Here is a 14,906-nt window from a genome sequence, read left to right as displayed (position 1 = left end):
TCAGCATCCTCTCGCCATGGCAACTCCGTGTCACTGCCTCACTCATACCACTGGCTTTTTGACAAAACAACGCCTGGTTACATCAGGCAGCACGACTGACAGAGCATGCCTCCTCCAGACAGAAGCATGCTAGACTTGAAGACACTAAATCTGACTGTACACAAGATTGCACTGTATTCAAATTTCCACATTAGATATCCTCCAGGCCTGAACTAACAAATTAGTCTAAGTCTACACCCACCGTTTATTTAAGAAATAGGATATATCTGGAGAGAAAAACACAATGTTTCAAAGCTTAACTCTCCTCAGTCTCAGAATCATCCATAATATATCATAGCCATGGGTGTGATTAATATCCCAGTTCTAAACACATAAGATTTGTCCCAACCCGCATACAGTGTCTCTGACTAGCGGCTTGATGAAAGTGGAATGTTCTTAACAAAACCCTAATGAAAGGTATTCAAGGGAGAATGCACAAGACATGTACTAGGATTTCTATAGAGAGGGCACACTAGTCTAGGACAGGTGGAATTGAATTCTTGAAGTTATTCTGTAAGCTTGTATATAGGCTATATGGATCTATAAAAAGTAGTGTATTATTACTGTTTATGTATGTTGGCAGTGTGTTCTTATAGGGCTGTGGGGCAGTGCGTGTGTCTGTGTGTACGCGCAGAGTGGGTCAGAATGAGCAGACAAAGTGAGAGAAAGTATGGTAGATTATGTAGAGGGGGTAAAGTGTGTGAAGGGTCTTGATAAGGGTGTTTGCATATGGCCTAAGGAATACAACTCTATAAGCATTCTCATTCTGCACAGTGTGACTTTTAGAGTCCAACAGACCAAGTGAAAACTGAGGGGAAAGGGTGAGAACGGCCTTGATCTCTGCTGATGATACAGTTACACGTCAAACGCAGCGGACACAATGGTTCTCAACTGCCACCACTGGCAAGTTCTCTGGGTTAAGTGTTCGCTGCAGCAGCAGCACTTGTTTTGTTCCTATTTCAAACCACTGAGTCAAGTCACCACTCTGGGGCAGAGCATTCAGAATGCTTCTCCACCTCTCATCATCAGATACGTACACTCACCCACACATTAAATAAATAAGCAAATAAGAGATTCTAAAAGAGATTCTGTAGCTCTGGGATACCGCATGATTACCTTTGAAATACTAAGAATAACACACCCAGCACCACCAATGTCTTACCTGCTTCACCCTGGGTCTGCCTGGGGAGAACTTCCTCTTGGAGATGGCTGGCTTGCCCATACCAATCTTAGGGGTGAGTGGTATGAGGGTGGTGGAGGAGAAGCTGCTGCTGCCGCTTTCCCCCAGGGTAGGGTGGGGCTGGGGAGGCTGCCTGGGAGAGTGTCCCCTGTTCCTAGGGGAGGAGTTGGTTGGGGAGGCAGCCATCTCTGCCAGTCTTTCCATAGATGTCTTGTAGGGCTTATCATTGATGGGGGGGCTGAGGTGGGAGAGGTTAGGCTTGCTCTCAGTCTCAGGGGTGGTGTCCATCTCTTCCAAGGCGCAGGCCACCGTCGAAACCCCATCAGTCAGAATCCCAGACATTTGTTTCTCCCTCCAAGCCTCCTTCGCTGCAGTCTCCAGACCTGAAGGATCTTCAACCTGTTCCACTTCTGAAGGCTCAGAGGCTGAGGCCTCCATGGGTTCTTCCTTGATGGTTATGGATGCAGTACTAGGTTCTTTGGTGGAGGTGGGTGGGGTTAAGGCCTTGATGTCCTCAGTGCTGGGTCTGACCACCCTCTTTTCAGAAGAGGGTTCTGTGTTTGCTGACTTGGTCATTCCTGTTGTTATATCCTGTGGCTGCTCTGGCTCTGCTAGAGTCTGGGTTGGCAGCTGTATGGGCTGCTCTGGCTCTGCTAGAGTCTGGGTTGGCAGCTGTATGGGCTGCTCTGGCTCTGCTAGAGTCTGGGTTGGCAGATGTATGGGCTGCTCTGGCTCTGCTAGAGTCTGGGTTGGCAGATGTATGGGCTGCTCTGGCTCTGCTAGAGTCTGGGTTGGCAGATGTATGGGCTGCTCTGGCTCTGCTAGAGTCTGGGTTGGCAGATGTATGGGCTGCTCTGGCTCTGCTAGAGTCTGGGTTGGCAGATGTATGGGCTGCTCAGGCTCCTGCTTGTTCAACCTGGGAGACTCAGGACTCTCTGTTGAAGTGATCAGGGTCTCTGCTGCTGGTTGCATTTCTGAGAACGTAAACAGAGATCACAACACAGGACACGTCAATATAATGTAATCATGGAAACCAATCGATGATAAACCAGAATGGATGCACGATACAGGCTAATTTAACACTAATATGTCAAGCAACAAAAGTTACCTAAACTAAGTTGGTGTAGGGCCTATTCAAAAATGACTACCAATTATTGTGAGGAAGTGGAAATAGAAGTACAGGAAGAACTATACACTGAAAGTAAAGCTTATATTTGGCTATAGTAATGGATTAAGGTGGTGGTGAGACCTACCTGTATGTAAGTGGCTCCGGTCCTTGTTGACAGACACCTCAGTCTCTTGCTCCATCCCCTCAACAGCAGCAGCTTCCACCGACACACCTAGGAGAGAAGAAGGGAATGAGAAAAACCAAGCTGCAATGCCGCCATCATCGACTGTTCATATGGCCAGACTCAGCCTGTTACATAACTACAGATAATCTGGGAAAGATTAGAGTCATAATTTTCATCTCAGGATATGGACTTAATTAAACATTAATGGAATGAAAATGAAAAAGCGGGTGACTGAGAGAGAAAGAGCAAAGTGAGAGCGAGAGAGAGGCGCTAGAGAGGGTTGAGAGTGAGAGGTGAGAGAGAGAGGTAAGAATGTAATAAATAAATAAATAAATAAATAAATAAATATTAGAGGGGGCCAAAACAGGTGGAAATATTATGATGCCCAGCAGGCTTATTGGCAGTGAAATGAGTCAGTTTATTAAACATTTTGCATTAAACTCTCTTTTCCTGCCAACTTCGTGATATCCAATTTCAATCCAATTACTATCTTGTCTCATTGCTGCAACTCCCCAACGTGTTCGGGAGAGGCGAAGGTTGAGTCATGCGTCCTCCGAAACATTACCCGCCAAACCGCGATTCTTAACACCCACCCGCTTAGCCCAGAAGCCAGCCGCACAAATGTGTGGGAGGAAAAACTGTTGAATTGACAACTGAAGTCAGCCTGTAGGTGCCCGGCCCGCCACAACGAGTCGCTAGAGCGCGATGGGCCATGTGGTTGATACCATTCCATTGACTCCATTCCAGCCATTAATATGAGCCGTCCTCCCATCAGCAGCCTCCATTGCCACAAAGTAACCAAATAATCCATTACTAAGTAATGAATCTGTCACATAAAAATACCTAATTTTCTCATGGCAAAGACATGAATCTAGGCCAACACTGGGTAGGAAGACTTTATTAACTCGATATTAGCGGAGGATAACGGTCCTGAGCTGGAGGCTATTATACACTTCAGGTGAGCTACCGCACAGTTCAAGTCCACTGTGGAGAACAGACACACACAAGGCAAACAATTTTGGCCCAATCAAGCAACGTAGTATTCTATGGACTGTGTTGCAATAAAATGATTTGTCATTGCATTCTTGAACATTCTCTGGTAGCTCCTCACATCTATCCTGAGAATTCATGATGGCAACTTGGCACAATGAACTACAAACACTTTTCCCAACTTCCCATGTTGTTACTATTATCCAAACGTAGGCCATGTGAGTATTTCTGCTGGCTGGGGAAGGGCTAGGAATAACCATGACAAACTGCTACATATCATGGATCTGAGCGAAACTTCGAGGCCGATCTTACCCAACCCTGCTGAGCTTAAGCCTGAGCCCAAGCCTGGTCCGACACAGAAATGTAATGTGCCCGAACCCGAAAACAAATCCTGATTTCTAGAAAACAGCATATTGATTTAAACTGGTGTTGAGAACAAGGCTTCAGAGACTGGCAGCAGAGGCAGGCGGCAGCAGAGACGAGGAAACAGCCCTAGTCTTAGAAAAGCAAGGAGAGAGGAAAACTCACCTTAGGCCTAGTTATGATCAACTGAACAAAGAACATATTGGTATAAATTAGGCTAATGCAATTGAAGGCATGTATCAAATTGTTGCTTACTAAAACTCCCAAAGTCACATCCAAGCTTTATAATCAATTTTAAGCAATAGCCATGTGTTGTAAACTTGATCATTTCGGCACCATTTTGATTGGGACAGCGCCATCACGCTGCTCTGAGTCGAAGAAAAGCATGGGGACTCACTTCATAAATCAATCAATGTCAGATAATTTTTTTTCACTGAATCTCCATTTGGCTATTTGGTTACAATTTTTCTTAGGCTAAGAAAATGTTATCTAAGTTGAGGTGAGTGCTCATGATCATATTTAGTCTAGTTTGAGCAGGACTGATTAGCACATTTTGATAGCATGTTATGTAGCTTATAGGAAAATTATATAGTCCCAAAATGTTTTGCATTTTGGCACTAAAAGCCTGTGACTTGTCTGATAATCAATTCATGTGATTTTGTTTCACTGAATCTCCATCTATATTTGGTTAATTGATCTCTGGCTGGGCAAGTGACGGTGGTAGTCCCTCCACATAGTAAAACTGTTGCTATGCTAGCCGCCACTCACCGTCTGACCCATGAGCACTGCACAATGCAGAGGACAGTAACACAGTGACCAAAATCAAACTCCTGTTGCAATTATTAGTATCGTTTAATTCACTAATAATAAGGCTTGTGTCGATGAGTCCGGACATGCATGCAATAAGTTAGCTAGCTAGCTAGCTAGCCAAGTAGATAGCTATGTGACCTGTTAGCAAACATTACAATAACTAACCTATTCATCTGTGGTGTTGCTAGCTAGCTGTATTAGCTACATTGTGGGGTTCTTCTTTATTTCATTTTCTATAAATTAGCTAAAATGTAGCTACTTAAGAATCTTCCTGCAAGTTTATGGACCAAGAAAGCTGTACATCAGTACGTGTTAGTGGTGCACGGGTCAGCTGTTTGTTCCCCCACACCAGACACAATTGCTAAATAACCCATCCGCAACCACCCGACAAAGTGAAAATTACCCAACATGTTTCTGATAAAATGTCGTGTCGGGTTGGATGCATATTTTATGTGCTTGAAATCAGTGGCGGTCAGCGTAGGTGCACACAGATCGAGAGACAAATTTGAGTTGACAGACAGCGACACATGGACGTAGGATGTAATAAATGGACGTTTAATAAATGTTTTTCAACAGAATCAGCGGAATGAATACACCTCTGATCATGCGTAAGCACACAGCCAAGTTGTATTCCTTCTCACATCCATGCGCTCTCCTCCGCTCACGTCTTCCCTTCGCTTGTGGACTTCAATGCTATACTAGATTAATTCTCTGATCCTTTGATTAGGTGGACAACATGTCAGTTAATGCTGCAAAGAAAAAGCCAAATCTCAGACTGGCCAATAAAAAGAAAATATTAAAATGGGCAAAAGAACACAGACACTGGACAGAGGAACCCTGCCTAGAAGGCCAGCATCCTGGAGTTGCCTCTTCACTGTTGATGTTGAGACTGGTGTTTTGCGGGTACTATTTAATGAGCTGCCAGTTGAGGACTTGTGAGGGGTCTGTTTCTCAAACTAGACACTCTAATGTACTTGTCTTCTTGCTCAGTTGTGCACCGGGGCCTTCCACTCCTCTTTCTATTCTGGTTAGAGACAGTTTGCGCTGTTCTGTGAAGGGAGTAGTACACAGCGTTTTATGAGAGCTTCAGTTTCTTGGAAATCTTTCACATGGAATAGCCTTCATTTCTCAGAACAAGAATAGACTGACGAGTTTCAGAAGAAAGTCTTTGTTTCTGGCCCTTTTGAGCCTGTAATCGAACCCACAAATGCTGATGCTCCAGATACTCAACTGGTCTAAAGGCCCGTTTTATTGCTTCTTTAATCAGAACAACAGTTTTCAGCTGTGCTAACATAATTGCAAAAGGGTTTTCTAATGATCAATTAGCCTTTTAAAATTATAAACTTAAATTAGCTAACACAAAGTGCCATTGGAACACAGGACCGATGGTTGCTGATAATGGGCCTCTGTACGCCTATGTAGATATTCATTTTTTTTTTTTTTTTTAAATCAGCCGTTTCCAACTACAATAGTAATTTACAACATTAACAATGTCTACACCGTATTTCTGATCAATTTGATGTTATTTTAATGGACATAAAAATGTAGCTTTTCTTTCAAAAACAAGGACATTTCTAAGTGACCCCAAACTTTTGAACGGTAGTGTATTTCTCCACTCCTGTTCCCGAGTCAAAATGTACATCTGGTGTGTAATTTTAGTGCAGGAAATTCTTAATACTGCAGGAGTTAATATTATATTCACCAGTTTTGAATGTTATATGGTTTTTGTAAATCTCTGAGTGATGTTCTATCGATTCCCTGGATCATTTCATGTGTTCACGTGTATTGGAGTTATTGGCGTTCAAGCAGGCAGAAATCCTTCCGGTATGACGCATTTGTATTTATTAGGCAGCAGCTACTCTTCCTAGCACTGTGACAAAGTCGCTCTCGATACACTGGAAGTTAATAGGAATGTGACTTTTAGATCACGAAAACGTCTTTAATACATGTCAGATTTCAATACTAGCCAATGTCATAACTCGGAAAGATGTCTTCTCTCAAATGAGCCATTTATCATATTTTTGCAATTCATCCCAAAGGTGTTCGATGGGGTTGAGGTAAGGGCACTGTGCAAGCTAGTCAAGTTCCTCCACACCGATGTCGACAAAACCATTTCTGTATGGACCTCGCCTTGCGCACGGGGGCATTCTCAATCTAAAACAAGAAAGGGCTTTCCCCAAACAGTTGCCACAAAGTTGGAAGCACAGAATGGTAATTGTATGTTGTAGCATTAAGATTTCCCTTCACTGGAACTAAGGGGCCTAGCCCGAACCATGAAAAACATCCCCAGACCATTATTCCTCCTCTAGCCAACTTTACAGTTGGCACTACGCATTTGGGCAGGTAGCGTTCTCCTGGCATCCACCAAATCCAGATTTGTTTGTCGGACTGCCAGATGGTGAAGCGTGAGCTTTACACCACTCCAGCCGACGCTTGGCATTGTGCATAGTGATATTACACTTGTGTGTGGCTGCTCGGCCATAGAAACCCATTTAAAGAACCTCCCGACGAACAGTTATTTTGCAGACGTTGCTTCCAGAGGCAGTTATGGAACTCGCACTTTTGTAAATACAGTTGAAGTCGGAAGTTAACATACACTTAAGTTGGAGTAATAAAAATTATTTTTCAACTACTCCACAAATATCTTGTTAACAAACTGTAGTTTTGGCAAGTCAGTTAGGACATCTAGTTTTTGCATGACAAGTAATTTTTCCAACAATTGTTTACAGAAAGATTATTTCACTTATAATTCACTGTATCGCAATTCCAGTGGGTCAGAAGTTAAATACAGTCAACTTAGTGTGCCTTTAAACAGCTTGGAAAATTCCAGAAAATGATGTCATGGCTTTAGAAGCTTCTGATAGGCTAATTGACATAATTTGAGTGAATTGGCGGTGTACCTGTGGATGTATTTCAAGGCCTACCTTCAAACTCAGAAATCAGCCAAGACCTCAGAAAACTAATTGTAGACCTCCACAAGTCTGGTTCATCCTTGGGAGCAATTTCCAAATGCCTGAAGGTACCACGTTCATCTGTACAAACAATAGTACACAAGTATAAACACCATGGGAACACGCAGCCGTCATACTGCTCAGGAAGGAGACGCGTTCTGTCTCCTAGAGATTAATTAACGTACTTTGATGCGAAAAGTGCAAATCAATCCCAGAACAACAGCAAAGGACCTTGTGAAGATGCTGGAGGAAATGGGTACAAAAGTATCTATATCCACAGTAAAACGAGTCATATATCGACATAACCTTCAGAAGCCACTGCTCCAAAACCACCATAAAAAAGCCAGACTACGGTCTGCAACTGCACATGGGGGAAAATATCGTACTTTTTGGAGAAATGTCCTCTGGTCTGATGAAACAAAAATAGAACTGTTTGGCCATAACGACCATCGTTATGTTTGGAGGAAAAAGGGGGATGCTTGCAAGTCAAAGAACACCATCCCAAATGTGAAGCACAGGGGTGGCAGCATCATGTTGTGGGGGTGCTTTGCTGCAGGAGGGACTGGTGCACATCACAAAATAGATGACATCATGAGGCAGGAAAATTATGTGGATATATTGAAGCAACATCTGAAGACATCAGTCAAGAAGTTAAAGCTTGGTCGCACATGGGTCTTCCAAATGGACAATGACCCCAAGCATACTTCCAAAGTTGTGGCAAAATGGCTTAAGGAAAACAAAGTCAAGGTATTTGAGTGGTCATCACAAAGCCCTGAGACCTCAATCCTATAGAAAATGTGTTGGCAGAACTGAAAAAGTGTGTGCAAGCAAAGAGGCCTACAAACCTGACTCAGTTACACCAGCTCTGTCAAGAGGAATGGGCCAAAATTCACCAAACTTATTGTGGGAAGCTTGTGGAAGGGTACCGGAAATGTTTGACTCAAGTTAAACAATTTAAAGGCAATGCTACCAAATACTAATTGAGTGTATGTAAACTTCTGACCCATTGGGAATGTGACGAAAAAAACAAAAGCTGAAATAATTCTCTCTGCTATTATTCTGACATTTCACATTCTTAAAACAAAGTGGTGATCCTAACTGACCTAAGACAGGGAATTGTGAAAAACTGAGTTTAAATGTATTTGGCGAAGGTGTATGTACATTTCAGACTTCAACTGAATAGTGGATGTCAAGAAACGTGCTGATTTTCCTTGAATGTCGTTACGTTATGATGCCAAAACTATAAAATATAACAGATAGCAAGTTAATTATCTCACATCTCGAAAAGATTTGTTTTGTCCTTCTTGTTGATGAAATTCGTGCTAATGTTGGGTTTTTTAGTTAGCACTCCATAGAGTGCAATTCACTCCTTGTTGGATGGCGCTCCTTGTTCCAGAATCGCCCAGACTGCACCGCGCGGCTGGCCCAATGACATAGCATGGGCAACGTTTCTAATCTCGTCAAAAGTATATCTGCCGTTGGGAATGTCAGACTCAATTCTCTGAGACACATCGATCTGCAGGTTGAACATTGTGAGATTAGAGACTCCTAAATTGATAGTGCAGGTTTTTCTTTAGGTGATTTCTTTTACTTTACATGCTGATATTGTCTTTAGCTACATTTGCTTGCTAGCCAGCCAGCCAGCCCATAGCGAGAGCATTGCATTGTGGATTTTGTAGTTGACGTGAACTGCAACAGATTTAAATTGTACATTTGTCACATCCCTAAAAACAAGTGTATTATTTTGCTCTCGACTCGGGTGTAGTAGGGCGATATGGCCAAAATATCATATCACAGTAAAAAAAATTATGTGGACAACATGACAGTATTTTATGTTTTTGAATAATAAAAGTTCTAAATATGCTTTATGAGTAGTTCCTGGCCCTAAGGTGGCAACATAAATTATAAGTGATTTCAAATGGGGCACACTCCATTCTGATTGTTTTATACTGTTCAATTCAACCCAAAATAATTTTCCACCATTTTCATCAATTTCTGCACTCATTTGTTATCATTTCCACACTGTGCCACGTAGGGTTGCATTATATCATCCAAAATCTAGGCCTAATTAATTGGTGGAACATTTGTATTTAACTTGGGCTCCCGAGTGGCGCAGCGGTCTAAGGCACTGCATCTCAGTGCTAGACGAGTCACTACAGACACCCTGGTTCAAATCCAGGCTGTATCACAACCAGCCATGATTGAGAGTCCCATAGGGCGGCACACAATTTGCCCAGCATCGTTAGGGTTTGGCCGGGGTAGGCTGTCATTGTAAATAAGAATTTGTTCTTAACTGACTTGACTCGTTAAATAAAGGTTAAATAAAATAATTAAAATATAATAATAACTTAGTAGGAAATCAACTAAACTTTGTATCTGCACAGTTCTTCTTGTAAATTTGTCTTTGTAAAATGGTTAAGTGGTTGGTTAAACTTCAAAATCAATTGTTTTTGTTTGGTATACAATTTAAAGTGAAAAATCTCAGTGTCAGCGTAATTCCGTTACCATGGAATTGCCCATATTACAGCCGTGCCTAAACACCCAGAGAATCAATTTGGAGATGAGTGAGCATTTTAAGTGGTCTTCTATTTGTCTTATCCCCCACAGGGGGGTTGTGTCATCATTATCAAACCCTTACTGCTGATAACTGTTATCATGAACCCTTACTGCTGATTACTGTTATCATGAACCCAAGGTCTCTTACTGCTGATTGCTATCAAACCATTATTCTCCTCATCTCCCTGTAGAAGGAAGCGATTGTAGAGGTACACACACAGCTCTAGTTAACACAGATAAGAAATCGTGTCAGGTTTAATTTGTGTTCACACCATGGATCTTACAGTAAGCTGTCTCAGTGTTTTCCACAAGCACATGGAGTAGCCAGCTAAACAGAAAAAGTAGTCCCCTCCACCTATTGTTCCTGCAGTGGGGAGGATTCACCATCTTCATCAAATGTTTTCAGAATTTATCTGCAAATAATCACCAGTCTACCAGTATGAAAATTAGGGAGCCAAATGAAAGGCTCTCTTACCGATGCGATTCGGTAGGCTACTGATGAGTCACTCAATTTAAAGAGATACTTCAGGATTTTAGCAATGAAGCCCGTTATCTACATCCCCAGAATCAGATTAACTTGTGAATACCATTTTTGTGTCTCTGTGTGCAGTTTGAAGGAAGTTACTAACTGGCGTTAGTACAACTGCTAACTAGCATTAGCGCAATGACTGGAAGTCTAAGGTAACTGCTAGCAGATACCATAGACTTCCATGTAACTGCTAGCATGCTAGTAGATACCATAGACTTCCAGCCATTGCGCTAATGCTAATTAGCATTGGCTCGCAAAATGTAATTACCTCTAACTTCGTTCATACTGTAAGCAGAGACAAAAATGGTATCCATGAGTTCATCTGACTCTGAGGAAGAAGATAAGGAGCTTCATTGCCAAAATCCCAAAGTATCCATTTAACGTCAATGCCTGGCATGTCCTTATGGACTTCATATTGAAAATGCAAACGAGACCCTTAGTTTACTCATGACCGTTGCGATACCATGGACATAGAACTACGCTGTATAGTTTATAAACGGCAAGGATATAACGAGATCGACTATTCAGTCAGTTGGACAACACCTATAAACTAGTCAAGCTTGCTGTTGGTCAATCAAAGCACAGTAAATATCCCATGTACCACCACTCTGTTCCAAAGTTTCTACTTTTAATGTCACATGCACCAGTACAGTGAAATATCCTCTCTTGCAAACTCAAAACCCAACAATGCAAAATTCAATAACAATGTAATACACAAAAAAAAAAACACAAAAACCCACGATAAATAAGAAATATGAACACAATAAGTAAGCAAGCATACTATATACAGGCTCCGTTCCAATATCATACTACAGAGGGTCAGTTCCAATATCATACTATATACAGGGTCAGTTCCAATATCTTACTACAGAGGGTCAGTTCCAATATCATACTATATACAGGGTCAGTTTCAATATCATACTACAGAGGGTCAGTTCCAATATCATACTATATACAGGGTCAGTTCCAATATCTTACTACAGAGGGTCAGTTCCAATATCATACTATATACAGGCTCAGTTTCAATATCATACTACAGAGGGTCAGTTCCAATATCATACTATATACAGGGTCAGTTTCAATATCATACTACAGAGGGTCAGTTCCAATATCATACTATATACAGGGTCAGTTTCAATATCATACTACAGAGGGTAAGTTCCAATATCATACTATATACAGGCTCCGTTCCAATATCATACTACAGAGGGTCAGTTCCAATATCATACTATATACAGGGTCAGTTCCAATACCATAGTATATACAGGGTCAGTTCCAATATTATACTTCAGAGGGTCAGTTCCAATATCATACTACATACAGGGACAGTTCCTATATCTTACTACAGAGGGTCAGTTCCAATATCATACTACATACAGGGTCAGTTCCAATATCATACCACAGTGCGGGAAAAAAGTATTTGATCCCCTGCTGATTTTGTATGTTTGACAAAGAAATGATCAAAGAAATGATCAGTCTATAATTTTTATGTTAGGTTTATTTGAACAGTGAGAGACAGAATAACAACAAAAATATCGAGAAAAACGCATGTCAAAAATGTAATACATTTATTTGCATTTTAATGAGGGAAATAAGTATTTTGGCCCCCTCTCAATCAGAAAGATTTCTGGCTCCCAGGTGTCTTTTATACAGGTAACGAGCTGAGATTAGGAGCACACTCTTAAAGGGAGTGCTCCTAACCGCAGCTTGTTACCTTTATAAGAGACACCTGTCCACAGAAGCAATCAATCAATCAGATTCCAAACTCTCCACCATGGCCAAGACCAAAGAGCTCTCCAAGGATGTCAGGGACAAGATTGTTGACCTACACAAGGCTGGAATGGGCTACAAGACCATCGCCAAGCAGCTTGGTGAGAAGGTGACAACATTTGGTGCGATTATTCGCAAATGGAAGAAACACAAAAGAACTGTCAACATCCCTCGGCCTGGGGCGCCATGCAAGATCTCACCTCGTGGAGTTGCAATGATCATGAGAACGGTGAGGAATCAGCCCAGAACTACACGGGAGGATCTTGTCAATGATCTCAAGGCAGCTGGGACCATAGTAACCAAGAAAACAATTGGTAACACACTACGCCGTGAAGGACTGAAATCCTGCAGTGCCCGCAAGGTCCCCCTGCTGAAGAATACATATACATGCCCGTCTGAGGTTTGCCAATGAACATCTGAATGATTCAGAGGACAACTGGTGAAAGTGTTGTGGTCAGATGAGACCAAAATGGAGCTCTTTGGCATCAACTCAACTCGCAGTGTTTGGAGGAGGAGGAATGCTGCCTATGACCCCAAGAACACCATCTCCACCGTCAAACATGGAGGTGGAAACATTATGCCTTGGGGGTGTTTTTCTGCTAAGGGGGACAGGACAACTTCACCGCATCATTTGACGGGGCAATGTACTGTCAAATCTTGGGTGAGAACCTCCTTCCCTCAGCCAGGGCATTGAAAATGGGTCGTGGATGGGTATTCCAGCATGACAATGACCCAAAACACACGGCCAAGGCAACAAAGGAGTTCCTCAAGAAGAAGCACATTAAGGTCCTAGTCTTCCCTGTGGCTCAGTTGGTAGAGCATGGTGTCTGAAACGCCAGCATGGTGTGTGCAACGCCAGGGTTCTGGGTTCGATTCCCACGGGGGGCCAGTACAACAACAAAAAAATGCATGAAATGAAATGTATGAAATGTATGCACTCACTACTGTAAGTCGCTCTGGATAGGAGTGTCTGCTAAATGACGTAAATGTAAATGTCCTGTGTATATTGGTTCCTAACTTCCCTGAAAAGTTGCATATCGCGGGGGCTGTTCGATGCTAATGCAGTACGCCACAGGATGTTTTTGTGCTGGTTAAGGGCAGTCAGGTCTGGAGTGAACCAGGGGCTGTATCTGTTCCTGGTTCTACATATTTTGAATGGGGCATGCTTATTTAAGATGGTGAGGAAAGCACTTTTAAAGAACAACCAGGCATCCTCTACTGACGGAATACGGGCAATATCTTTCCAGGATTCCAGAAAGGCCTGCTCGCTGAAGTGTTTTAGGGAGCGTTTGACAGAAATGAGGGGTGGTCGTTTGACCACAGACCCATCATGCACGCAGGCAATGAGGCAGTGATCGCTGAGATCCTGGTTGAAGACAGCAGAGGTGTATTTGGAGGGCAGGTTGGTTAGGATGATATCTATGAGGGTGCCCATGGTTACGGATTTGGGGTTGTACCTGGTAGGTTCATTGATCATTTGTGTGAGATTGAGGGCATCAATCTTAGATTGTGGAATGGCCGGGGTGTTAAGCATGTCCCAGTTTAGGTCACCTAACAGCACGAGCTCAGAAGATAGATGGAGGGCAATCAATTCACATATGGTGTCCAGGGCACAGCTGGGGGCAGAAGGTGGTCTATAGCAAGCGGCAACGGTGAGATTGTTTCTGGAAAGGTGGATTTTTAAAAGTAGAACTCAAATTGTTTGGGCACAGACCTGGATATTAAGACAGAACTCTGTATGCTGTAGCATTAAGAATTTCCTTCACTGGAACTAAGGGGCCTAGGCCGAGCCATGAAAAACTGCCCCAGACCATTATTCCTCTTCCACCAAACTTTATAGTTGGCACTATGCATTCAGGCAGGTAGGGTTCTCTTGGCATCTGCCAAACCCAGATTCAGCCGTCGGACTGCCAGATGGTGAAGTGTCATTCATCACTCCAGAGAATGTGTTTTCACTGCTCCAGAGCCAATGGCGGCGAGCTTTACACGACTCCAGCCGATGCTTGGCATTGTGCATGGTGATATTGGGCTTGTATGTGGTTGCTCGGCCATAGAAACCCATTTCATGAAGCTCCTGAAGAACAGTTTTTGAGCTGACGTTGCTTCCAGAGGCAGTTTGGAACCCGTTCTGTGAGCTTGTGTGGCCTACAACTTCGATGCCTGAGCCTTTGTTGCTCCTAGACGTTTCCACATCACAATAACAGCACTTACAGTTGACCGGGGCAGATTTAGCAGGGCAGAAATCTTACGAACTGACTTGTTGGAAAGGTGGAATCCAATAGCCGTGCCACGTTGAAAGTTACTGAGCCTCTTTAGTAAGGCCATTCTACTGCCAATGTTAGTCTATGGAGATTACATGGCTCTGTGCTTGATTTTATAGACCTGTCAGAAATGGGTGTGGCTGAAATAGCCAAATTCACTAATTT

The 14,906-nt window shown here is 42.7% G+C and overlaps 1 protein-coding gene across 6 annotated transcripts in view; it reads right to left on the bottom strand.

Annotated features, from left to right (window-relative positions):
- Positions 1-14,906, bottom strand: part of LOC106569192 (histone-lysine N-methyltransferase 2C) — a 138,321-nt gene that overhangs the window by 46,267 nt on the left and 77,148 nt on the right. For all 6 annotated transcript variants that reach the window (XM_014140291.2, XM_014140292.2, XM_045694148.1 and 3 more), the window contains exons 12-13: positions 2,473-2,559; positions 1,202-2,193 (exon numbers count right to left, since the gene is read on the bottom strand). In XM_014140291.2, coding sequence (XP_013995766.2) covers positions 1,202-2,193; positions 2,473-2,559 — 1,079 coding nt within the window. The remainder of the gene's footprint in view (positions 1-1,201; positions 2,194-2,472; positions 2,560-14,906) is intronic.

The sequence above is a fragment of the Salmo salar genome, chromosome ssa14, assembly GCF_905237065.1.
Source record: "Salmo salar chromosome ssa14, Ssal_v3.1, whole genome shotgun sequence".
Taxonomy (NCBI): Eukaryota; Metazoa; Chordata; class Actinopteri; order Salmoniformes; family Salmonidae; genus Salmo; species Salmo salar.
Note: the sequence above shows the minus strand (reverse complement) of the source record. Positions and strands in the feature narration are given on the sequence as shown.